Below are 27344 nucleotides of genomic sequence, written 5' to 3'. Positions count from 1 at the left end.
CTTACCTGCCATGGCAGGGGGTCGGACTAGATGATCTGCCTAGGTCCCTTCCGACCCTAGAAACTATGAAACTAAGAGTTTGAGGGGCTAGGAGCCTAATGAGATGCAAGAAGCCCATAGCACGTGTGCGAGTAAAGGCCCCAGTGAGGTGGCAGATTAGAGGTCCCAGTGGGGGGGGCATGTGGCCAAGGCACATCTACGGACACCTGAGGCCAAGTTTGGGCCTGAGGCCAAGTGTGGCCCAGCAATGGGGCTGGGGGCAGTAATAGTGGAAGTGATTTTTAGATGCCATCTGTGAGGCATGGGACATGGTAAAGGGAAGGTAGGAGCTTGTATTATGCCCTTGGCATCAGAGCATTAAATGGGCAGCCTCCTACCTAGAAACAACTATTTCTTTACAGGAAAGGTGTGGCAGGTGAGTCAGGTGGAGTACCCTGGACAGGTGGGTGGGCTAACATTATGACTGGCCCCAGGATTGCCCCTATGCCACAAAGGTATAGCTGACTCCATGTTCTTTGAGTTGCCCATCTCCCGCTCACCAGGTCTCACTCCATACAGCTACACTGATGCTGTGTTGCCTGAGTTCTTGGGCCATAACTGCAGTGTGGTGCTCTGGGCATTCACTATTAGGACTGGCCATGAGGATCCTGATTTTCCAGGTTCTGAAACTGATGGTACATCTTCACTGGTATTTTCAAACGCAGTAAGATGATCCCACTGAACATGGTTATCCAGTTAGGAAGGAAGTAGACAAACTATGTTTTAGGGCACCTTTTCTAACCCACCCCCCACATGGGGTGAGCCGCGCAGATTCTGAAGAGGGCTGCTCAGTCACAGCTGATGATACTTCTTTTTCATCCCAAGTGCTAGATGACCTTCTTGTAACTGCCACCTTCATGCCAATTCACGACTAGGAGCTTCCAGGTCTCAGAACAAATCCTGCTCCTGTCACCATTAGGTGGTTACCAAAGGGCTTGAATGTGCTGGAAAACCTGTTTTCATGGAAGACACCTGTGTGTGACTTCTGTTATTATGGAGAAGCTGCTGCACTTCAGCTTCCACATGGCTATTTGCAGAATGGGACTTTGATCCAATGGCAAGGAGACCAAAACAACTGGGGATTTCATTCTGCTGCAGCCTTCATCTGCCTGCACAGCCACTGGGATTCTAACATCATTTTCTGCCTGCTCTGCCGTTGAAAACTTATAGACCCATGGCTGGGGGCTGGGGTGGCTTATAATAGTAATAACCTGTACTTGCCATGTCACAGCACTGTCAAAGGATATATGTGGCTTTTCAGGAGGGAAAGCATTGCCATCTCCTGTCTTCACCACATCCGGGTGTTGCTACTGCTGCTTGGTCCACAACTGCTTTTTCATAGCTAACTTTCCCTGAAGGTCATTCCACTATCTGCCACCTGTGGATGTGCTGGGTAACAGTACAGTTCTGTGTTGTCCCCCCCTGCAAAATCATATCACATTTACAGTCATCCATTAATCCAAGTGATCAGCCAAACTGCTGAACATGTAGCTCCAGTAAATTAAACATCCCAGCACAGGAAATTATCATATACATGAGCCTCCAATGTTCCAGAACATTTTAATAAACAAGTTTCCCTTCAACAAAATATCAATCAGTGCCATTTCTGACCAAATAAAAATAAATATCATACAAAGAAGTGAAGGACTAGAGTGATACTTTATGAAGAGAATTACTGTTGTTTACTGAGGTTTTCCCCCTTTATTTCATGCTTTCCTTGTACCGCAGATAGGGCTTGTTAAATAGCAAAAGAAATGTTGCATTTAGACCACTTATATAAGAGAATACTTTCGTTCAGATTTCTGTAGAGACACAACAAGAATTTTTAAAATAAAATCTTTTACATCTCCTGGGATAAATCCTGCTACATATTAGAATGATGATGTGGTGCTTTTTTATAACTTAATTCCTTGTAAAGTAAATGTATTCAAAGAAAGCCAAAATAGTCTGGTAGAATTTGTTAGGAAGATTAACACAAAAATATTATATTAATCCCAACTTGGCTAGCATGTATTATGATTCAAAGGCACAGAAGCAAGTGGGTCTGCCAACCTGGAAAAATAAAAGTCAGGCTTGTTACTTGTAAACTTTACTAAAATTTCATAGCAAACTGTTTAAAGAGATCATGCCATGCCCTCTCTCATTTGCAGATTGCACAGTTACTATGATTAAGAGGTGCACAGCAGTACCAGTTGTGTTAGATACTGCATAACTATGGACTGTGTGAGAAGAGGAGCAAAAGATAGCTAAGGAAAGAAATATGTGCTTCTTAATTTTCTTAGGTGACTCATGAAATGATTCCTGTTTCTGTGGGAGGGCAGTGGCAGTACCCTGATCAAGCCTTACTTTTTCACATGGCACATTATAGGGAATTCTCTGGTGTTTCAGAGGGGGTGAAGGTCTGAAGTGGTTATTTTGGGGATTTCTTCAATTAATGATTGCCTGCAAATACAGGACACTGGACAATATGGCCCAAGAGGCTCCCTCCTGTCTGATATTTTTATGTCGTTGAGTCTACCAGGTAGGCCAACCATGGCATGTTCTGCAAGTGAAATTAAACATTACCCTTGAGGATTCACCTTTGTTTTTCTTTTGCAGATGTGGCAGAGGCTGTGGTTGTTCATATAACAATCTATACCCTAACCCCATAAGAAACTTAGCTGGTCAGTTAGATACGCCTCCAGTCATGTTTCTACCACCCCAAATCGCTCTGAAATGCCAACTCTTAATCTCAAACTAAACAGGATGCTCATTTGGCTATAGGAAAATGATACCTGGTAGTACTACAAGAGTCAGTGTTTTCAGATATTAGATACCCTCTGCCAGATCAGCAAAAAAAAAGTGTCTGAAATGACTGAATCACAGATGGATTTCCAATTTCAACACTGTGGATGTCACTGGATTTTCCTTATGCTAGGTCTGATAAAATCCAGGAGAGGGCAGATGAGGTATTTTGTACAGCTGTGTTTCAACTGCGGTGGGCTGAACCAGCCTCTGCAAGAAGTAAAGGGTTCCTCTGTGCCCGTTCTACATGTATCACATAATTACTGGGTTAACTGCACAATTAATATAGACCAGCTACACATGCAAATGAATTATAGTGCCATAAAAAGGTCCAGACAACTATACAGTTATTGCTGGAAAAAGTATAATAACTTTATACCCAGTTATTATTTTGCTATAAACTTGCATGTGTAGCAAGGCCTGCCCCTGCAGTTGGGAGCCCCATCAGCTTGCTGGCTCCCAGCTGCAGGGGTGTACCATGCACAGCCAGGGCTGGAAGTCCCACAGCTGAGGGAACACTCAGCCCCAGCAGCTGTGGGTGCTGGATCCCAGCACCCCGCAGTGGCTGGGTCCTGGCAGCCATAGAGTGTTGCTGTGATCTCCTAGCTGCAGGAGCGCATGAGGTACCCTGCAGCTGGGAGATCACAGCAGCTGCAGTCTCCTAACCATAGGCATGCATGGGGTGCCTCCACAGCTGAGAATCTCATAGCTGAGGGGACTCCAAGCTACAAGAGCTTGCTTCTTGCTAGTACAGGGTGAGCCTGGGATCAAGCTCCTCTTGCACCAGCAATGGGATCTAATACATGATGGCAAGTGTGGCATGGCATGAAGCATGATTGTGCATTAAATCCCATCACACCTTTACCTAAGCATGGGTGGGGCCCTTATGGCTAGCAGGCTTCTTAACTTGGGTTTCTCATCTGCTAGTTATAAGAACCAGCGCACATAAGCAAATCATATTGTAATAGACAGTTTTAGCCCATTTAAATAACTATGGTAATGACCAGAGGCATAACAGGGTATCAGAAGTCAGAGTAGCAAGCAGGGAAACAAGGCCCCAGTTGGCCCGGGTTGCCAGCTAACTGAGTGCCCTTTGTGGGGCCCCATTAAAGTGCTTGGTTGTGGCTGCTGCATATAAGCAACAGCCCTTGTAGTGTTTTGAAGGCTCTCACCTAAGAAGACCCCCCTTCTGTCTAGTACCGGTGCTCTTGCATCTTGATTCCTGATCCCAATTTTTTGCACTGCTCCTGCCTAGTCTGGTTACTGCCTGCCCCTGCCCCTGCTCTCATCCTTGCCTGCTCCTGTCCTGTCCAGACTGTTCCTGATTATTCCTGTCTTGGTCCTGCTGACTCAACAAAGGGCTTGCCTTGACCATGAACCCATCTCAATCCCTGGCTTGATATCCAGTTTGTGACCCTTGGCTTTAGCTCTTGGACTTCTGGTATGGTGATCATGTTGGCTCATGACTTCCTTTGGTTTTTGGACTCTTGGTTTGTTGACCCTTGGCCTCAGCTCTAGGACCCCCAATATTGTGACCCTCAGCTCTAATCTCCTAGGACTGTGACCTTAACCCTGAACTCCCCAAACCTGGTTCAGCCCACTGATATGAGGCAGTGCCAGCTGCCATGCTGCCAGTGTAGCAGCGGCTATTTTTGTACCCCAACTGCTCAAAGTTGATGCCCATGTGGGTCGCCTCCACAAGGTATGCTACTGGCAATAACTGTGCCTTGCAGGCAGCTTCATAGTGATTATGGTCCATCAGAAAGTCACTGATGTAGAGTTATAGATGAGGCAAAACAGTGACATAGGAAATCAGGTTTTTCAGATCAGAACAAGATCATGCTCTGTGATTAGCTACATTTTCACAGTGTTTGGAAATAACCATTGAGAGGGGGAGGGGGAAGAGGAGGCAGAGTGGGAGGTCTTCCACAATGAGAAGAGGGCATGGAAACAGCTTAAAATCTATGTAGCCCTACACTGTTTATCATGCTGTTACCCAATAGTCATGAATATGGATTCCTGGACATAAAGAAGTTGCATGCAGCCAGATTTTTTATGAATTTTTCTACAATATCTGTTGGGGTGGGGAGGGGAGAAGGGAGGGGAACTAAACAATCCTTGAAGTCTCTTCCAACCATATGATTCTATAAGAACATTAAGTGAGGAGGAATCCATAAAATAAACTTTTAAATGAAGGTAAAATAAATTTTTGCATTATTTTTCTTCCTTCTACTTTCACTAAAAAAGGGAATTTCAGGAATGGAATTAAATTGTAAATTAACAGCATTAAAATAAATTGCAACATCACTTAAAATCCTCCAGATAATAGACATTTCAAGGAAATCAAGAGGCCTCATTTTTAAAACAAAGGATCAGCAAATTCACATATTATAAGAAAGATTAACAAGCAGATTTTAACTCCTATCAAATTCAATATAAAATTCTACCAGGAAAAAACAGTTATTTTTAACCAGAAAAGAATTTATGGAAAGACACCTGCTTCCAAAACCAAGACTATCATTCACATTTTTAAATACATAATGATCTGAAAAGCAGAAGTTAGAAAAATAAAATGTTACTTTTTAATTTAATAAGTGAAAATAATTAGCCACTGGTACAGCTTAAGAAATGATGCGGGAAATTAATCATTACTTGGAGTCTTCAAGCTATCATTGAACCTGCTTGCAGACATTAAATTTTTTTTTTAAAATGGCACTTTAAACTCAGCCCATGCTGAGCCCCACGGATGCCCAGAAGAGGTAGTGCCTTAGTTGGACCCAGCTTGCTTGACGTCTGTGTAGATTAGGCATTTTAGTGGAGCCAGGTTGAAGTAACGTGCTGCTTCTTCTGACAAAGCATGTTTTTTGGGGTTTTTTTAATGTCTACAAGCAGCCTGAATGAATTCTTGTTTGACCAGAAGGTATTGACCTTGATAGAATTTACTTACGTAGTATGGAAGAGCTTCTAAGCGGTCAGACTAGATCAGGGGCAGGCAAAATATGTGCTGCGGGCCGGACCCAGCCCACCAGGCCATTCTATCCGGCCCACAGGTAATTTAGAAAATTAATTTAAAACATTTAGAAAATATTTATCTGCTCCTGGCTGCCTGTCAAAGGCGACAGGAGTCAGGGGCAGTAGGACCCAGGGGGAGCTGGCAGCAGGAGGCAGGAACCCAGCTTCATCCACACCAGCCATTTCCCTTCTTCCTGTCCCTGCCCTGCTCCAGCACCACATGGCTCCCGGCTGTATCACCGGACCGGGAACATGGGGCAATTCCAGTACAGGGACGTGTGCATGAGCAGGCAGGGGCAGAGAGAGAGAGAGAGTGTGTGTGTGTGGGCGGGGGCAGTGTGTGTGTGTGTGTGTGTGTGTGTGTGTGGTGCAGGCAGGGGCAGAGTGAATGTGTGTTTGTAGAGCGAGTCCCACACGCACAACCCACTGTACGCATGCACCCACATCCCCTCACACTGCCATACATGCAGACACCCACACACCCTCACACACCCCAGCCACCCTCCCCAACACACAGCCCACCACAAACCCTATACCCACCCACATCTCACATATCCACACACACAACCACATGCTCCCTCACCCCACATACCCACACCCCTCCACAAACCTATACCCCCTGCCCCCACACAATATACAAGTGTAAGACTTCATTTTAAGCTATTGTGCAATCTATGTATATTATATTATGTATATTATACAAACATTTGTAAACCAGGGCAAAAATATTTTCTGAAATCAAATTAATGAATGTTGTAGATGTTTACTTTTTAGAATATAATTTGGTATTTTTCTGGTTCCAAGACAGCAAAACCCCTTACTGAAAAGAGTACTTCTGGGGGCACAGGGAGGGACTTCTGGTGGCAAAGGTCAGGGGTTAGGGGGTAGGAATTCTGGTTCCAAGGTAGTGACTAGGGGGCAGGGCACCTGTCAAGGGGTGGGGCTACCCATGCAGCCCTTGTCAGCTTGCCAAAACTCGGTAAGCATCCCTCCTCCCGAAATAATTGCCCACCCCTGGATTAGATGATGGTGGTGATCTCTCTGACTTAAAAATCTATCCACAGTACAATTCAACAATATGTGTAATCTTACTAGTAGTTCTCATTTTCTCTGGATGCTCACTTACTTTGTTTAAATTAAATCTGGCTCTTTAACCTGGCTATGTGTTCCCCCGCACTCTATCCAGGACAGGAGAGACTAACATTTATAAAATGTATTGTGGTATTGTTATGTTTTGCTTTCAAAATGCCAGAACCTATTATCCTTGTTCTTCGGACTCCTACATTTTAATTATGAACTGCAGAAAAGGCTTTTGACATTAATGCTGCTAATTAACTTAGATGCTAACTATGAGAGCTGAAACTTTCTGTGCTTTGAAATCATGTGTTACTACATTAGAAGTGGGTCTGGTATTTGTATTGTAATATGATTTAATCCAAAGCAATACACTGACATTTAAGCAAATTTTTTAACACTCCCCAAAGAAATTTTTAAAAAAGCAGGGGTCTTGTATTCATGAGGTAACCACTATGCTTAGAGGGAAATGTACTTTCTTGGTTGGTTTTTCTTTTATAATCCATTTCTGCCCCGCAAAATATAATTTATGTCCCATCCAGTGGCAGCTGGCCCAGAAATAAGTTTTATAATTTCTATGAAGAAAACATGAAATAGGTAAATAGTAAAGCTGAACTAGTGGTTCATTTTACTTTGATCTTATCAAAATATTATTACAAATATTATTTCTTACCTGCTACTGAGTTTGGCCGTGGCATAAGGTAAAGTGGAATAGACTGTACAGATTGAGATAAAACTGTCTCTAAATTTCTTTCTGGGATTTTGTTCAAACTGTAGGTAGAGGCGGTCATATTTTCATCCACCCGGTATAAACAGGAGTCCATGCTGGATTTCTGAGACTGCCAAGGTTTCATGTTTCCTCCGGGTCCTAATTCTTTGCTGCTCTCCCCTCCATATTTAGTGCGCTCCACATTTTCAGAATAGCTTGTCAAAGTAGCTTGAAGGAAACAATAAAAACAAAATGAATGAAAAAGAAAGAAATGGCTGCATGCATAATATATGTGCCAAGACAGGCAATGAAAATACCAAAAATAAATCATAATATTTTCCAGCATTCTCTCAGAAATGAGATTATAAAACTTTGCTTACTGAAAATGTCCTGCTTACTGCTTCAAAATGTTTAACTATGCTGTTTTGTCTCAACTACTATACAGCATATGCAGTTCTCAAAAGCTTTAAAGTGTTAGGTATACCAGCATTTGTCCAAATACATGATCCCACAGTCTCCAAATAAAGGCAATTAAAAAAAACAACACAATGACAGTTTTTCTTCATTGTCTCCATTGTCTCCTAAATGCACTGCAGTCATAAACCTTATCAGTATATAGTTTGTAAACTTGTTTTGAATAGTCAACAAAAATGTGCAATAAAATACAGGACTCAACTTGTTTTAGAACAGTCAATTCCTATGAATCAATTTAGTACACATACTTCACTCCAATATCATACCTGATTTCTAGCACACTTTCATACAGCTTCAGAAGTAATCCACAGATTCACTCTCATGCTACGTGATTATATCACAACTCTTAGTACGAAAGCTAAGCGATGTTCCTAGTTTGGCCTTTGTGGGCTGACCAGCAACAGGATCTACTACTAACCTTTACTGCTAATGTTCATAAAGGCTAGAGGCAGACATTGCATTTGTCCCTACACAAGTTGTGCCTGTGTTTGTCCCAGAACAGAAATATCCCAGGATTGGCGTGCACACACATCACCCTTCTAATCACGGTTTAGTGACTAGCTGAATACACAGCTAGCAACTGTTCAGACGCACTTTGATAATGTCCCAGGATAAAATGTTAGTACTTTTTATCCTGTGAACCTTTTAAGGATCTTTCCTGGAACAATGGACATGGGCATCTTATCAACTGTACTCTGTCCAGGGATAAAATAGTTTATCCTGGGACAAATGTGATGTCTGTTTGTAGCCTTTTCTCTTCTGAATCCAGCCTTAAGTACTATTTTCATTTTGATATTATGGCAGCTATAGTTTTTGGGGCCTTTTCTGACCTGTCTCAAGTATTTATTCTGTCAGAGTATCAAGTGAATGGGTCAAATTTAGACCTAGTGTACATTATTTCACTGAAGTCAATGGGGAAGGCAGCAGTTATTGTTAGTAAGAATGAACTATCCCTGTGTATCCAAACATTATCCTATCACCTACTGAGAAGGGAAGCCTCAGCCAAAGTTCACCATCTTCCCTTTCTATTTGAACTGTCCACATATGCACTACTGTCATAAACCTAGACATTTGTAAATCTATCTACAAATATTATTTTCTAAACCATGTCTCCACTGAAATTCTAATGTCTTCATTTTCACTGAATCACTGTAATTACCTCTCCAAGTCTAAATTCTATGCTAATTTGTCTAAAATGTAATAAGCCTTTGCCAGCTGTCCCTAGACAAAACAGTATGAATTCATCACTTCCTGTTTGCAATATAAAAATCGCATTCCTGTCATCCAAGGTACTCTATTATAATGTTCTCTTTTATGAAAGAGGCTTTTCTCCTTGTACTCATAAAATACTATCTCGAGATACATGGTCTCATTAACCACAAGCCAGAGCAGGGTTTTTTTTAAAATGGTAAAAACAAACCCGAAAAATCCGTAAAGATGGATATGCTTTTAGTTTAAAACTATTTCTAATGTAAATTTCAACGTAAGGCAAAATGTACAAAAGCAATTCCATCTGCAAAAGAACATTTTAAATGTTTTTTGTAATAAAATACGAACAACAAATTCTTAAATATTAGCATACAGTACCAAAATGATACTTCATGTAAATCTACTAACCTCAGTGGAAATATCCTGGGCTTATTCTGGCCGACATTTAACATTTATAGTTAAGTCGATATAATTAGAAGCAGATGCAAAAGTGCCGTGCATCATAATAATAATTAAAAAAGAATGTTACAGAAATGAATGGAGCAATCAGGGCTTGTGGTACAGGTGATATCTTTTATTAGACCAACAAGATTTTTGCGAATAATTTCTTTAATTTCAAGCTTTCAGGTACAAACACCCTTCATTAGGCATCAGAGAAAAGACTGTAAAAGTTCTCCTGGGTACAAATGAAAGTTCATATTTCATCGGATTTCACATAGATGGAAAACTCCTCTGGGCAGGCAGTTCTTAGCTGGTAAGGAGTCTCTCAGCTCTCTTGTTAGGCTCTGTGATGATGGAAATTACTTTAAACAAAGGCAAGAGCTGTATCTCAGGTTTCAGGTGGTCAAAGTTGCTTCCTGCTTGGGAAATTATGAAGATTTCATTAAAAAAATTGGCTAAAATTTGGTATCTTCCATGTGTCAGGTATCCTTACGAGCTAAGAACTGCCTGCCCAGAGAAGTTTCCCATCTATTGACTCCTCTGTGAAATCCTATAAAATATGAACTTTCATTTTTACCCAGGAGAACTTTTACAATCTTTTCTCCGATGCCTGATGAAAGATGCTTGTGCCCAAAAGCTTGCAATTAAAGAATTTTTTTTTGCAAAAATCTTGTTGGTCTAATATAAGATATCACCTCTACCACAAGCCCTGACTGCTTTTTTCTCTAGACCAGTATGGCTACAACCTGGATGCGTGACAGAAATGAATAGGGCATTTTAGGGTAACTATTGTCTACAGAAAAGGAAAAAGAAATGCCTTCTCAGCAGATAATATGCCTGTTAGTATGAAAATAACAAGTCCTTGATTTTAGGTACTATTTTAGCTTTCAGAGTTTCAAATTTTTTGAAACTAAAAGGAAACTTGCAATGAGACTGGCAAACAACAATTCTACAGGTCTTACCTCCCTTTGAATTGCTAAGAATAAAGACGCACAGCTACGCTTTAGCAAGAAATGAATGAAGTCTCCTTAGTAAACACAAGTATATTGAAATGTAAAAAAAAAAAAAAAACCCCACAAAAAAGCAAGGTTGGCTTAAAGATCCATTGGTGTATTTTGAGATGAAGGTGTTGCCTCCAAGCAGGGTGACACTGCCACGCAGACAATCATTTTTGGTTGTCTAAGTGCTGGAAATGCCAACACTGGCAAGAATTATGCAACCAGACAGGTCCTCTGGGCTTCCTAGGCAAGTGTCTCTAGCTACTAATCCCAGCTGGGGAAAGTATGGGAAGGTCCCCTTCTTCTGTCCCTGAGTCTAAGTCCCTTTACATATGGATTTTGGTTTACAATATCTTTGCGTCTTAGATGCACTACGTATCTACAAGGGGCATGTGTACATGCCCAGCTACATAGGTGGCCAGTGCATATCTTACTGCATATGTCCAGTCTGCACGTGCATGTGGTTATTCCTGTGGGCAGGCTACACAGCAAGAAACAGAGTGTTAACATGTCTGTAAGTGGCATTTTTGGGCACCTATACACATCACGGGGTGTAATCCTCATTAAATTAAAGAGGTTTATAAAATTTAAACTTGTTTATTTTGGAGCGTTACTTTAGTGTTGCACATACTAGGTTTTTGAATGAATTAAGCTTTGGAGCGTTGCATCAGTGTTTGCACTGAGAGAGATTTTGGAACAAATTAAGCCCAATCACCAGCCAGCGCTGCAGGAGAGTGGGATTGTCTCGTGCTGCCCCCCTAGCCTGGCCTCCCTGCCCATCCCATGCCCTGCCATGCAGCTGTGGGAGCAGGGAGCTGGCACATGGCACAAGAAAAAAAAAAAAGTGGTAGCAATTCAAAAGTGACAGCAATTTGTTGGGGTGACCTACAAAAAAGTCGCAGTGCCATCTCTTGGACAAAGAGGCCGATCACATGTCTTTGAGTGGCTTTGTGTTTGTATGCAATGAATCCATGGACTTGACACTTTAATTTGTGTCAAGCCAAACTAAACAACATCAAGGAGTTTCACTTTAATGCACCAGAAGGACTTTTAAATTATCCGGAAAACCTGCTCGTGCAAACAGTTTTGTCACTGCAGTGCAAGAAAGGGCAAAAAATGTGACGTGTATAAATGCCCTTTGACACTTAGATGACCAAAAATGCCATGTAGATGATCAACCCTGGATAGAGGGCCAGGAAGGTAATGGAATGCATTCTTTAGCAACACTCAAGAGGCAAGACTTTATTTGTGATATCTTTTATTAGACCAACTGTATGGGTGGGGAGAGCGGTTGGACAAACTTTTGGGAATCAGATGACCAAACAGGAACAACATCACTCCAACACTGCTAACCCTTCCTTAATGATTTAAGTCCAGGACTGAGTATTTTCTTACATCACAGAGATGTTGTGAGAATGAGTTAATGTTTATAAAGCATTTTGAAGTTCAAAACCACTATATACAAGTGCTAAATGATAATATTTTCATGCTGGCATTTAAATATACATTTTCTGTCGAGAAAACAAATTTACAGAGTTAACATGAGAAAATGAGATAAAACAAGTAACAGATGTTAACAGCCTCCCTGCCCGTCCCCCCCAAAAAAACTGTTTAATATTGAGAAATATGTTTTCCACTGCTGCTTCTACAATCTCCATTTCAAAGTTTTAGTTTGCATTGCTGAGACATAGTACCACTTATTTATGGCAAAATCCATTCATATCCAATATCCATTTAACATATTTCCAACCAATCTTTGTGGAAATGCATCAAGACCCAAAAGAAATAATCCGCAAACCTGGCAAATTTATCCAAAATAGTGAAAATATTTTATAAATATGAGCTAGCAAAATAAAATGAAAATGAGCCCTGAAGATTAACTTTCTAACTGTTAATCCTTATTTTTTTTAAATGTAATTTTCACTGGTTTAAACTAAAACTGTTTTATATGTAAACTTTTCATTGAATCAGATATTCAGGATTGTTCCCCATGGATTAATTTATGTTCTCAATGGCACTGGGTGATCTAAGTGCTACTCTGCAGAGTGGAATCAATAGCACGATGGGTTTAATTTGCTTCATGAGCTCCTTTAAATGAAAATAGTTTTGATTTTATTTAAGAGGCAAAACAAAGAGACTGCTAAAAATTACCAGCATGAACCAACATGTACTGCATGTCCCTGAGGAGACCTACAACATAAATAATGGCGCAACCAAAGAGCTGTGCCTCAGCCCCAGGCAACTGGAGCTGTGAAATTACCACCTCTCAATCACTATTTCAGACAACACATTTCTGTCTCAGAAAAGTCAGATAGTCTACGTCAAAGGAGCCTGTCTCAGTGTGACAGCAGACGGAGAAAAGTTAATAAGACTTGTGTACACAGGAAGTATGATGATAGCTTAGCTATACTGAGCTAAAGCAGGATGCACTTAAGCACACAGAAGAACAACTGCAATGAAAAGAAAGCATGTGTGATGCAGTTCTTCTTTCCCAAACTATCATGGTCATATGCTAAGGCAGTCCAAAACCAGGCAGTCCAAAACCAGGTCTGTGCATGCACCAAGAGACCGAGCTTTCCTCCCCGCGCCCCACCTCCCCCCCTTTCCACCCCCATCATCTTCATTTGTCCATGAAGCAGATTAATTGTGCTTTTGCAAGATTAAGCTCTACTGCAGTGACATAAGACCTTTGTACCCACTCATATATAGTTTATTTATTTATAGTACTATAAACACACTGAGACAGAAACATTCTGTTATCAAAATAGTATCTTTTAGATATAAAATGACTCTCCAAATTATATAAAAATTTCCTTCTGGTACCATTACTTTGGTCATATTATATATGATGGACTCATCCTGCCCATGTGGGAAATCTTTATGTTTGCACATGATAAAAATCCCATTTTTCAAGTTTTCCTTTTCTTTAAGAAGAACACTGGATTATTTAATTCACACAGTGAAAAAATGCTTAGATCAGTTTTCACAGTTAAAACTTAGAATCTGTCAATCATGAATTGATATGCAACGACCTCAAGCACTCCATAGATAAGCCATTCACTGCACATTTAGACTGTGTCACCCATCCACAGGTCTGAAGGGGTAGAAGAATGAAGGCATTACCGAGTGGAGAGCCAGCTTCCCTGAGGGCACCTTATGGTTTCAGTCCTTTTGGAAAAAATGAGACATTGGAATCCAGTAATGTAATGGCCACTTTGACTGAGGGGCCAAACAACCTATTTCTTAACAAAAGAGTTCTGGGGGTAATGCTGCAGCAAAAGAGATACTGGTGCAAAGGTTCTTAAGGGTTTCATTTTTTAATGAAAACTTAGAGTGATCAAGGAGAAAAGCAGGCTGTCCAAAGAAAATGAAGATAGATGATATTACTGAAGGGATGGGAGTCTTTTGACTTGGTCAAAGACTGTCAAGCAAAGAAGAGAGCCAAGATCACAGTTAGCTTTTCTAAGGGCTTTCTTACATATTAATTTTAGGTGGCTCAGGGAGCAATTAATCCCTGGAATGTCCACACCTTAAGACATTTAAACTACCTTTAAGCACCCGCTAGGCATTTTATAGTTATGCCACTCCAAGGCAGGTTTCCCTCTAATCCGTGTTACCCGGGTTGTATTCCACGAATAAGTGGCCACTCCTTAGAGATAAGCCACTCAAGTTTCAGTCCTCTAGCATCCCAGGATGCAGTATCCCTCCCTCTCACCCTCCTGTTCTGTTTAGGCAACTCACAGCTGTAGCTCCTAGTCAGACCCTTGCTCACCAGCCCTCTAGTGGCAAATCACAGCTGTGCAGATCGAGGATAGTCAGAGGTTTTTAGCCTGAACATGTAACTATTCTAAATTCAAACTAACACTAACATTGATCAACATTTGAGCAGCTTAAAGTGAGACATGTAGCAAGGCCCTAACAAGGCCAATGACCTTGGAAGTTATGAATAAACTAGCCAATTGCCTGTCAAGAATGGCAGGGGGGGGGGAGGGGGCTGGGATGGAGTGCCACCACCTAATGCCCCATGCTGCCACTGTTCTGCCTCTTGCAGGGAGCGGGGTGGGGGAGCAAAGGTAAGAAGCACTGGCCTTGGCTCCCCCACCCCGACTGGTCCTTGGCACGACTTTGGAATCATGGCAGTGCTCCCCCATGCTTGAGCAATCCGATTGGCTGTTTCCATCAGCCAATCAGAGTGCGAATAAAGTGTGACGGATGGACAGACACAGACAGACTTAGGCTTTTATAATATTAGAATAATCAACTAAGTAACTAAAAATATCCAGAAAACTTAAACTTTATCCTACTATTTTTACCAATATAATAGAGATAAGAGAAGGATAAACAAAATGCTGGGGCTGACAAATTATTGCTTTTAGTGAAAAACAGCCCAAAAATAAGATACTAGAAGTGTTCCTGCTACTTTATAATATAGGTATATCAAAGTATCTAGAAGCCATCTAGACTGCTACTGCCTAACATGACAACCACAACTTGTGAAAATACATTTCTCTTAGGCTGACATGGAAGATCCAGCAATCTCTTGGGTGCTGTAAAACATTATTAATAAATAATAATACAGCATATGGAAAACTGAAGACTACAGCTGCAGGATCAAAACATTTGCAGGTCTTGCAATTCTCTCTCTCAGCTTTCTTGGGGGATCTGCCATAGCTCTTTCAAAAAGCCATTAACAGTGTCCTTCATGCAAAGTGTAACAACAGCAGCAGTCTGAAAGCAGCAGCACTGGGCTTGTCAGGGAAAATATGCACTTTGATGCCGGAAAAGGATGTATTCCTGAACTATGTTTTAGGCTTGTTTCCAATTTCCTTCGCCATCAGCTAAGGGCTCACCAATATGTCTACGTCAACCTTTCAGTTTCAAACTTTGGCTGGTTTTGCTCCCTAGCAAAACATTTTATTTAGAATTATTTCACCATAAGAAAAAGGTATTTTTCTTTCATAGAAACAAATTAAAAGTATTATTATATCACAGAAACAGTCCATTTAGACCAGTATCCAGCCTGTGGCAGTGGACAGAATCACATCTTTCAAAGCAAGTTCTACGCAGTTATGTGATATCCTGCATCTGAGAGAATTTTTTCCTAATCCCCATCAATTAAAAACTGGTTTATGTCCTAAAATCTAAGGTCTTAAACTGCTCTCTCCAAACTCATACAACGTTTCAGAATTTGCCCTAAATTCTACTTTAGCCAAAGAGCATTCCTGGAAAATTTTGGTTCCAATATAAACAAAACAGAAAGTTTTGAGCACATGGAAATATAAAGGAATAATGGAAAGTGATTTTCAGTAACAATAACTGGCATCAGCAGCATGAGATTTAGAATATGTCTAGACTACAAGAAAACCTTTTGGCTATTTTTTACAGAGATAACTACCTCAAGGTGCCTAACTATGTAATCTGAATTTAAATTAACTGCTAATACCTTTAAACACCAAACTCGCTAAATAGACACTGTTTGCGCTACACTGTACAGCTACTCTTCTCTTAACATTGTAGTTACATTCTTGAAATGATAAGTGAAATGATGTTAAGCGAATCCAATTATGTCACAGTAGTTACCTACTAGTAGGCAGCGGCCAAACAATATTATAACCAAACACTGCGCGATTTTAAACAAGTATGTTTTCTCAGGGGCAATGAGTAGTGGTGCATGCGGGTGCATGTGCACCCTGTGAGTGTGGTGGCGCACCCCCCAGAAAAAGGCACTGCCAACATTGTTGGTGGCACTTGCGGGTGGTCGCCACTTGCCACTCAGTCACCGACAGCGTCTGCAGGTGGTCCACGATCACTGCTGGCAGCGTCTGTGGGTGGTCACTGACCTCTGGTTGCTGCTCACCACCCCGCTCCCCCCCGCTGCCAACAATACCAGGGGCATGAGCAGGAACTCCTGCTTACTGCCGCTGCACTCCCGCTGCCATGTTCCCACCACCACCGTGGCCCCCCAGCCTCCGGGGGCATGCGTCGTTCATGTGTTCTCTAATAGATCAGTGACATAATAACGAAACAACGTTAACCGGGACGACGTTAAGTGAGGAGTACCTTTATTAGCTGACACAATATAAAATACACCTAAAAAGTATTCTGTGAAGCAACCACACAAGAATTCATGTAAATATGCACCACACATCATTCTTGAGAATTAGGCTACCATATTTAGAAACTGGGTAGGCAGGATTCATTTCACCCCGATGAACTCCACTCTGCCCTTTGGCAGCTTTGTGCAGGAGTATGATACAGTCAAAAGAAACACCCCTCTGAACAGTAATGGCCTCCAAACAGAACCTTGTGGAGCTTTCAGAAGACTAGAATTACTACAGATAGACAACACATATCAGCAGAAGCAAGGGCTTCTTTCTGATAAATACAGATTTTAAGCCAATAGTATTCAAGGCTGGAGAAGTCAAAGTCCACATAATTGTGTGCTTAATTTTCCCTAAAACAGTTGAAGCAATGGTCTCATTTGCAAAAAGGGGGAGGGGGGGGTGATCATTGGCTAATAACAAACAAACAAGAGAAAGACAGGGAATTTAAACAATCAAGCTGATTTCAGTTTCAAACCTCAAAGAGCACTTATAAATGACAGCTAATACTCAAAAGGACTTCAAATATATTGAACAGTACCTTGAAAAGCCGACTCATCCTGACCCTTTATTCTTTCTGCTCTAAATTTAACTCCCTAATCAATCGGCAGATGAGCAGAATGAAGAAGGAAGTAAATGTATCAGAGACACTGGAGATTCACGCCTGATATTCATTCTGGAAATGTAAGGCCTAGATAAAACAGCATTACTGCACAGAAAGCAAGCCACACCCAGGCTTGTAGAACAGATTACCTAATGTAAATACCGTGATCATGAGATCAAACAGACCAGTTTCTACTTCAGCTTATCACTGGCAGAAGCAACACTGCGCAAATGTTTAATATATTCTGTCTGTCATGTCTAATATTACATATTTTAAATAAGCCTATTATCATAAAATCCAAATCTCATGCAGAGGTCAGTAATACTGATGATTGAAAGGGGCTGAAGATAAAAAAGAAACTGTCCTAAAATATTATTTAAATGTGTCACTGATACAAGCAATCAAACTTGAGCAGTTCTCTGGAATTAAATAATTTAGCAGTCTCACCAAAATTATCCAGGACACAGATTGTGTTGCACTTGGAGGTGTGCATACATACTATGTGCCATTCTTCTACTTTCTTTGCCTGAAACCACACCCTGCATTAGTTACCAGCAGGATAATTTGTTGGGGAATTTGCTTCCCAACATGAGGGCAGACATCATCCCAGAAGGATGGCTGTAGCCTTCAGAGCCATCCAGCCATGTAACTCTGATTAAGCCCTTCCATCAAGTTTTGCTCTTTTGTTATTTCAGATCCTCATCCTCACCTAAAAAAGGCCTTACTTAACCTTTATCCCAGGGGGTGGGCAATTATTTGGGCCTGCAGGTCACACAGGGAGTTTTGCTAAAAGCACTCCCCCCCGCCGCTGCACAACAGCTCACCTAAAGTCCCTAGGTGGGATGGGGCTGCCTGTCATGCAGTCCCACCCTTCTCCACCAATCAGCAGTGAGCGGTGGGGCCCACATGACAGAGCTCTCTCCACCAATCATCAGTGGGGGGCAGGGCCACCGGGGCCTGTCAGCCAATCAGAGACACATGGCAGTCATGATAAGCCATCAAAAATGGCAGCTGGCCCCACGATCTGCCCACAGAATCGGCCAGTATTCCCACTCAAGTTGGGTAGACCTGTAATCATAACTCTGGTTATTTTTCCTCTCATTGGTATTGCCAAAGGCAAACAAAAAAATCCTGAGTTAATGCCCATGAACATCATTAGATTGGTTTAAAAAGTATGAGGTTTTAATTAAGAGATAGGGAGTTATTTTAATTTGCCCTCTAGTTCTTATGCTTTTAGGACACAGTTGGTTCATGCCAAGATTTTCTTTGCAATTATGAGAGCTAGGAACTTGTTTTCTTAAAATGAAAGCTGAGATTCTCAGCTAACCACATGCCTCAACAGCTAGGAACTTAAGGAAAACACCACCTATGGCAGCGTCCATAATAAAAATCTTTAGAGTTGCCAGCAGCCTCCCTCTGGCTATGATTGGCCCGGTCTGTCCAGTTTATTGCTGCATACATGTTCTCTTCTCTCTACGGCTTGTGCCATTTGTCACGCTGGCCTGCGTGCTGGGCTTAAACTTCCTCGTCATTGCAGCAGACACCTCAGTAGTGTAACAAGTGGTGGGCGACTGGCATACCAGCCCACTTAGTGTACAAGGAGAATAGCTACCATTGCTGCCAGCTCAGCCACCATTCTTTCAGTAATTCCCTCAGGTTTTTCTTCTTGTCATATTAAGGGCCACAGTCTGTTGTTTTCTCTCACACCAACACCATATTTACTCAACTCCAAGAAGAGCTCCCCCTGGGAGGGGGGGGAGCCCTTTGTCTTGTATTTGAGTGAGGTGGCAGGGGGTACGGGGAGCAGGTGGCTGCTGGGGCCAGGGCCAGTGCTTCAGCTACGGTCTGCCTCTTGCTGCCTCCCATCCCCCTGCAGCCTGAAGACCCCCTCCCCCTCACTTACCACCTCTGCCCCCTCTCTGCAGCCTCCACTCCACTCCCCCACCTGCTGCCTCTTTCCCCCACCCAGCAGTCTCTGCCCCCTGCCTCCCTTCCCCCACCACTTACCCTTACTCTGGCTGGCTCCATCCCTGCTGCAGCCTGGAGCACAAAGCATCAGGGCCGGATTAATGCATGGGCAAACTAGACACATGCCTAGGTCCCTAAGCTGCAGGGAGGCCCAGTCTTTCCCTCTGTGGCGGTGGCACAAATGGGTCTGTCTGCCTCCCTCCCATTCCCTTCCCCTCTGCTGGCCTCACTGCCATAGCAGATGTTTCCTAGTAGCAGCTCCAAGCCCTGCTCCCCACAAGTGGCAGTGTGGACATAGGGAGGGGAGGGTCTTGACTGGCCCAGGGCCCATGAGTTTGTTCGCCTAAAGGGTTAATCTGGCCCTGCAAAGCATGCATTTGCTTTGGCCACAGCCTAGCCCTGTAGCAGTGGCAGCAGCATGGCAGCTCTAGCCCTAATTTCAGGGCCTGGCCAGACCTGCCACTGTGCTACCTAGGGTGACCATGCATCCCTGTCCCTAATTGGGCAGGCCAGGACTGGAATGGGAATATCAAGTCCAGGTACCAGGCTGCACAACTCCAGGACAGCATTTGTTTTGGATTCACAGTATCATGCAGGGATTGGGAAATGGCGGGTTTTCTTTTGCAGGCTGGCAGCATTCCAGCCTGCAACAACCTGCATGGGGCTGCCAGAAGTGGGATGCAGCGGGTGCCATGTGCATGTGGGCATGTGCACACATGTATGTGGCCAGGTATACAGCAAGGCAGCATGGAGACAAGCTCCCTGCAGGTAAGTCTATGGGGGGGGGCAAACGAGGAGCATTGGGGGGCAGACTGAAGCCTCCAAAGTGAGGGAAGGAGAGGGGCCAGAGCCTGGGGCACAGAACTGGACAGCGCCACAGGTAGCTCATCCAGGGAGTGCAGGGGGGCATCTCTCCACTGCTGTGCACACCCCCTGGGGGGGCATTTGCCCGCCCCCCCCAATTTGAGCAGGAGGGGATGCAGGCTGTGGGCTCAAGGCTCCCCACCCTGCTGGCTTTCCCTTGGAAGCCCCCCCACTGGCCACATGCCACCTACCTGCCTGGCAGCAGCGGGAGCAACGTTGACGTTGAGTTGCGTCCCCTGCTGCTGCCGGGGGTCAGGGGGCATACAGCTGACATGGCGCTCCAGAAGGAAAGGCAGCAGGGTGGGGAGCCCTGAGCCTGCAGTGGGCAGTCCACATGCACTCCCCACTCAGCTTGGCTAGGGGAAGAGGTGGGGAGAGATACAGGCATGTGTCCCTCCTTTCCGTTTTAAAAAGGTGGTCACCCTACTGCCAGCACTGTTAAGAAGCCTGGTTGGGGTGGAACAAAATACATTTTCTGTGCCCCAGGTTGTGGTGGGGATGGAATCTGCCAGAGCCAGAGTAAGGGTAAGTGGTGGAGCAGGGAGCAGAGGCTGCAGGGGGAGGAGATGAGGCAGGAGGCCCTGAGGCTGTGGAGGGTGTGGGGAGGTGGCAAGCACTGGTGGGGTAGGGGGCAGAAATCACAGAGGGGTGTGGACAGGCAGCAGAAAGCAAGGTGGGGGGACAAGGGGCAAGGGTCATACCCCACCTACTTCCCTGCACTGCCTCCCCCACCACCTGTATGCTCCCTCCTGCCTTCCCTACCACCTTGCCCCGTGCCACTACTTCCCCCACTGGAGCAGTGTGGAGAGGACAAATTTAAGATGACCTCCCAATAATTAAAGTCTATACATGGACAATTGCAACAAATTCATAAATTTTCCATGTATAGAATGTGATTATTGGGGAGGGGGTCATCTTGAATTCAAGGTCACCTTGGATTCAGATAAATATAGTAACCAGTCTTGCTAATTTCAATAGGACTTCCTTTACAGGATGGGGATACTCTCTCTCAGTGAGAGGCAGAATGGGATCCTTAAACTCAATGCAACAAAAAAAAGTGCTTTCAAATTTCAAATAGCTTTCCAAACAGATTGAACGTGCATGGTGACATACATCTTTTAATTAATACTTTTGCTTTATGGTAGATACACTGTTTAGACCACCTACTCTCAAGAGTACCAGCAAATCATGCCACAATGCACATGAGCTAAATGCAGCTTTCTTTTTATTCAATTTGTGCTTGCTAATGTAATGCAGACAAAAAAAGGGTCAAGTGATATTGACATGACCCCAGTGATTTTTTTCCTTGCACCTGATTAGATAGATGCCTGGTACTTACTCTCTTTTTCCATCTCTCTAACTGCCACTGTAATAATTCTCAGGGTTCACATGCAGTAGTGTACAAAAGCTCAGCACTTGTCAAAATTAAACCTTTTACAACTATCTGCCCCTGTCTGGGAGGGGCTCAAATAAAAAGGCTTATTTGATTAACAAGGTTTGTGGAGTTCTTAGAAACCTGATTCATTAGCAAGCACCAAACAAGAGTATTAGAATTAAGTTTTTCCCTCTAAGACCACAAAGAATATTTAACCTGGATTTATCCAACAGTGCCTTTTGAGCTGCTCTATTCTTCTCCAGGTAGTGACTTGTAAACTGAACCAGCTTGTTCTGCTGTTAGAATCACCTATTCTGTTTAACATGCATTCTACATGAATTTGTTAACAAAGCTATTTTTACACACAGAAATACAGAAATCTGTAGGAACCTGCTGGGTATAAACAAGGGAGTCAGAAGAAGAGATGAGGAACGCCGAACATGAAAGCTGCTTTACCAGCGGACTTTTTGGAATGAAGACCAGTTGCCTCATGCTGAGATATTACAACAATTAAAATCTTAGAAAAGTGAAGAGAAGCAGGCTGCCCAGGTGGTATCAGATGTATCCATCCTATGCAGCCCTGCAGCCTGACTGCACAGTTCATGGTTTAAGCTATTTCAGCCTCAATTTTTTACTGCTCACTAACTGCCATCAAAAATCTCATTTAAGAAAATGACACTTAGGAGAGGAAGAACCTGAAGGCCCTAACAAATGTTTACTTTCAGGAAGAAATATACACATCCATTCCATGATTGGTTCAACTGTACAACCACAAATGCTGCTTCTCCCAGGAAGATTCAAAATGTAAAGCTGTTGTTCTTTTGAATCTTTAGGCAACTAAAGACTGCAAACAAAGTAGCTGACTGCAACAAACATGCCAAGCCCTATATTTTATATTTTATTTCATTGTCTTGCATAAGACAACTGGTGATCACTCATAGTTTCTAATTTATTTAAATAGTTAGCAACTGAGATTTAAAAGTCTGTTTCTTGCTGGAACTTGATGTACGAGTTTTCATCTCAGAAGCACATGATTCTGTTACCAGTTTTTTCTCAGTAGCAGTTCTTGAACATTAACAGTTGGCTGCTTTTATGCTGCAAGAGCAAAAAAACCTGGAAGCTAGTCTGGGGTTAAAATCAGGTCAACATTTTCACCAGTTACTCCCCTTGAAAGAAAAGAATTCAGTGGCTCACAGGAAAAAGCAATGACCTGTTTCTATCTCTGGTGTTGCCTTACCTTTCACCACCCCCCAAACTTCCTTTCCTTTTACACCTTAAGTTTTACACTTACTGAGACTTTTGCCAGCTACAAGAAGAAATGTAAGTGAAATAAACTTTTAAGCCTTATCATAAGTGACGTAAGAATAAATATTTAGCTGGTGCTTTTCCTTTATCTGCAGGATTTATTTTTTCTTCTCAAGGCACAATTATCATCTCTTTATCACATAACCAAAATATTTTAAGCTGAAATTCTGAAGATCATTTATAAAATGCATAAGCTAGTGAGACTGAGCCTACAAAAAGTGGAGGGGAGGGAGCTATTATGTAGAAAAATGCTTATAACCTAGATTGTACTTTTCTAAGAACTGTGATAAGAAAAATAAGCTTAGGACTATACAAACCAGCTGCCTCACTTGTATGATCTATAAGATCACTAAACCAACTAGTTTGTATATGTTTCAGAGAAACATGCATTCACGTAAAGAGGAAATAAAACAACTCCAGCTAAATAATATAAAACACCATCAACCTTCCTTAAATTGAAAAAAAAAAAAAAAAAGAGTAGAAAAAAAAAATCACCCTGTTCTTAATGCACATAGAGATAACGAATGCTGCAGCCAAATAAGAATTGTTAATGCCACCATAGCAATTGCAGTAAAAATGTAATTTGGGATATAGCAGCAAATGATAGAATAAAATGTTGGGGTATGAACCTACATCCTCTCATACAAGTAAACAAATGCAATTAATTGAAGCAAGCAGATTGAAATCAACAGATGTTTTCCTTCATGGGAAATGCAGAGCAAAACCCTTTAGAAGTGCGCATAATGTTGTTGTGCATAGATCATCAATGGAATTCATCTAAAAGAGAAACTGGGAGTTTCCTTTTTAGGAAGCACATCTTCCTGTCCTTGAAAAAGTGTAGAGTGCTGGAGCCTGGAGGACTCTGTATTTTTAAAGTATTTGATATACTGAATGGCTAAATACGCCAAGCTTGTTCCCACTGGACAGTACAGGGCTTCAAAGTAACCAACACTAGCACAAACAATGAATTTATTCTGGGGCTCGGTATGCAGGAGATGGCGGCCAATTCATTTTATTTATGATAATTAGAGATGTAAAACCATGGGAACTAGATCTAGAAAATATCCAGGAAATTCACACTAATCAAATAATTCAGAAGGAACTGGATTGCAGAGCACCAATGGAACTGACACACAGGCTGAATTCACACGTGCAGGGAGATGCAGTTTGTGATGCCACAAACCTCTTTGTTGTGCCACAAACTGCAGGTTGCATGTTAAACCGGGTGTGGTGCTGCTAATTTGCAGCACAGGGGCAAAATCTGATACTAGGACTTCCCAGTAGCAAAAAGAACCCCTGGAAAAAAAACAGCGTAAAGCACACCAAAATAGCATGCACAAGGACAAATACAGAGCTCCGCCTGGCTCCTAGTGTGCTGCTCCGACCGGGCTCCATGTGCTGCTCCCCCTTCTCCACATGCTGCTCCATAGCTGGCTGGGATGCTGGGCATGAGGGCTGCCTGCCAGCCAGCCCTGCACTGAGGATCCATTGTCAAACTTCTATATCTTCATTTACACACCCAAATGTCTGGTTTAAGCATATAAATAAGGAACTTGCCTTGTGCCCCAGCCAGATCTCCCCCCTGCACCCACGTAGCACATGTAGTCCAGTCAGAGCAGCACACTGGGAGCCAGGAGGAGCTGGGCACAGGCAGTTTGCCTACGGTGGGACAATGTGTCCCACAACAAACTGCACGTGCAGGGGTATGCGCAGCAGCAAAAAGTAGTGGCACTAATTTGTGCCGCTACAATCTGTGCTGCTGTAAGCACACGCCCCTGCTTGTGTGGATGCAGCCATACAGACCAATTTCTAAATATGACTTCCCAAGATCGGGGTCTTACATCTATATATAGGTGCTTAAATACCCATTTTATCCACCAAAGTCCCAAGACAAGTTCCTTATTTATATGCCTAGATCAGAAATTTAGGTACGTAAATGAAGATACAGAAGTTTGACAATGGATCCACAGAGACCATCAAAGTAAATGGGTAAAATGATCTTAAAATGTGTTCAGATACGTTATGGAAAAAAAAAAAACATTTTTTTTTATACCATGTACAAATAACAGGCAGGCACAATAAGATGAGTTTGTTGCTGTTTTTTATTGTCCTAAAACCAGACCTTTCATAATTATTTCAGTTTGGACCACATCCTAGTAGCAATGATTTCTGGCTCATCCCCAAATTTGTGATCACATCCCAGAGGAAAACCTAGCATCTGTTTAAGCGGAAAGTAACATTAGAGAAGTATTCTGCTGTTAGATGTCTTTAATGTGACTTGGCAGCTGGAAGCGATGAGGAGAGACAAATACCATGCGACTAGTCAGTTCTCTGAAACAGTTCAGGAACCATTGTATTTTATTTAAGCATAAGATACAGAGGTGACTCATGATTGTGACATTATTAAGAGGTAAGAGAACACAAACGACGTTCCAGCAAACTAGTGTCCTGGTTTCAATTGTTAAGAAACTGAAACCAAAGAATTTCATATGGATTGCACATAAAAGATGGAAAGGAGGCAAACTGCAGCTCATGAGCTGCTAGGGAAATGTGGGTTGACATATATCAGGAGTGTCAAACTCTTTTGGCCCCACAGGCTGGATGAGTGATGCTGCATGACTCCAGAGCTGCCGCCACTGGGCTGTGTTGCACAGCCCGCGCTGCAGTGCATGTCACTGAAGCCATTGCCAGGCTGCACTGCATGGCTCAGGAGCTGCCACCACGGCCACATATCAATGGCTCAGAGACCCACAGGAAGCACTGGCGGGGGAGGGGGAAGGGGGGGCATTAGACACAGCTCCATGGGCCAGATCCAGTTCATGGGCCATGGACACCTCTGACATAGACAGTATGGAGTCTACTCTAAATGAAGCAGAGGAGGGTTTTAGTTGTTGACAACCAACTGCTAAGCAGTTGGGCTCTGATGGGAGAGAAAGTGCAGTGCAGCTTCCTACTTCTAGGGAGTGATGTGCTACGAGAAATGCTCTTGCCCAGATTCCTGGAGATTTACAGCCTGAATGAAAGAAGCAAGACTGTGCCAAAAAGAGGCAGATATGTCTAGGATGCAGACCTCCAAGGCATCTAATGACATGCAGCAGAGTTACGGTGGATCTTTATGCAAACTGAGAGTGCAAACTCAATTTGAAAATACATGTGTAAATGTTATACTGCATGTCCCTAATAAATATTATCATGGAATGGAAGGGTAACTCTATTTATTTCTTCTCTTCTCGTGTATGGGAATTTCAGAAGGCAAAATGTACATAGTATGTGTCTTGCAGTTCCTAACCATATTGAGATATTGGCATGAGACTCCTAGAAGCAAGGAGTCTGGTGACCAAAAGTATATGATAATGGGATGGCTTTGAAATAAACTACATGTATACATACCTATACACAGATAAATAATGAAGTAACCGTAACTGGCATGAGATAATATTTCTATTTATCAACTCAGGCGAAGAGGGGAGGTACAATGACTGAGGAAAAGTGAACCTTCTAAGAAAATGTGTAGCTCTTCTCCTATCATTAATAAAGATTGAGAAGAATACAGGAAATGCTTAGAGGATCTCTCTCAACAAGTTAAACTGACAGGTGCACAATCCTGACGTAGGAGTCAGAATCCTTTGGGATGTAAACCCTTTTGAAAGTGGTCACCCTAACCAAGAATGAGGGAGAGCATAAGAAATGCACAAGGGACGTGGTAACTGGGAAAGCACCTGAAAGGAGAAACCTGATCCTTGCCCCTTTGGGAAGAGAGGTCCTTAAACGTGTTCTCTCAGTGATAACCAGACTAATCTTACAAAAGGTGTGGAATGTGTCATATCTGGAGATGATTCTGTCCACTGTATACTACATTAAAGATCATTCCAGAGCTTGTTTGGTCATGCAAATAAGCATCTCTCAGAGTGATTAGGAAACACCACAGACTTATATCATACCTCTAGAAGTCTCTAATTTAATGACCAAACTGCACGTCAATTCCTACAAAAAATCAGCTTCCACAATGGTCAATGTCACAACCCAGTGATTTTGGTGCCTCGGCACGATGGAATTTTCCCTCCACATGAGAGGCTCTTGCACAGCAAAAGGTTTTTGTTGCAACAGAAAAACCTCGGTGCAAGAGAGTTCCCGCCATTTGAATGCAAATTTGTGTTCCACTATTGGCCAGTTCTAAATTATTCCTACATGGCGGCTAGTAATTGGCTTGCTAGCCATTTAAAATTTCGTGCGACTTCCGCCCAAGTTGGAGAACTTTGAGCACGCTGCAGAGTGCCTCTAACGAGATCTGACTTGCGGCTGAGCTGATCGATAGACTGATCACCTATTGATTTTTCTCCCCGTCGCCGAGCGCAAACCCCGACGTACCCTTTCCCTGCCGGCTTGA

The 27344-nt window shown here is 42.7% G+C and overlaps 1 protein-coding gene across 8 annotated transcripts in view; it reads right to left on the bottom strand.

Annotated features, from left to right (window-relative positions):
- TANC2 (tetratricopeptide repeat, ankyrin repeat and coiled-coil containing 2) overlaps nt 1–27344 on the bottom strand; it is a 774525-nt gene that overhangs the window by 230871 nt on the left and 516310 nt on the right. For all 8 annotated transcript variants that reach the window (XR_003092631.1, XR_003092633.1, XR_003092632.1 and 5 more), the window contains one exon: nt 7583–7846. Coding sequence is in view for 5 of the 8 variants with exons in the window: in XM_025196865.1 (XP_025052650.1) it covers nt 7583–7846 (264 nt within the window). In the remaining 3 variants the exon portion in view is untranslated. The remainder of the gene's footprint in view (nt 1–7582; nt 7847–27344) is intronic.

Source organism: Alligator sinensis, unplaced genomic scaffold, assembly GCF_000455745.1.
Source record: "Alligator sinensis unplaced genomic scaffold, ASM45574v1 scaffold444_1, whole genome shotgun sequence".
In the NCBI taxonomy this organism is placed as follows: Eukaryota; Metazoa; Chordata; order Crocodylia; family Alligatoridae; genus Alligator; species Alligator sinensis.
This window is presented reverse-complemented; position numbering and strand designations above follow the sequence as displayed.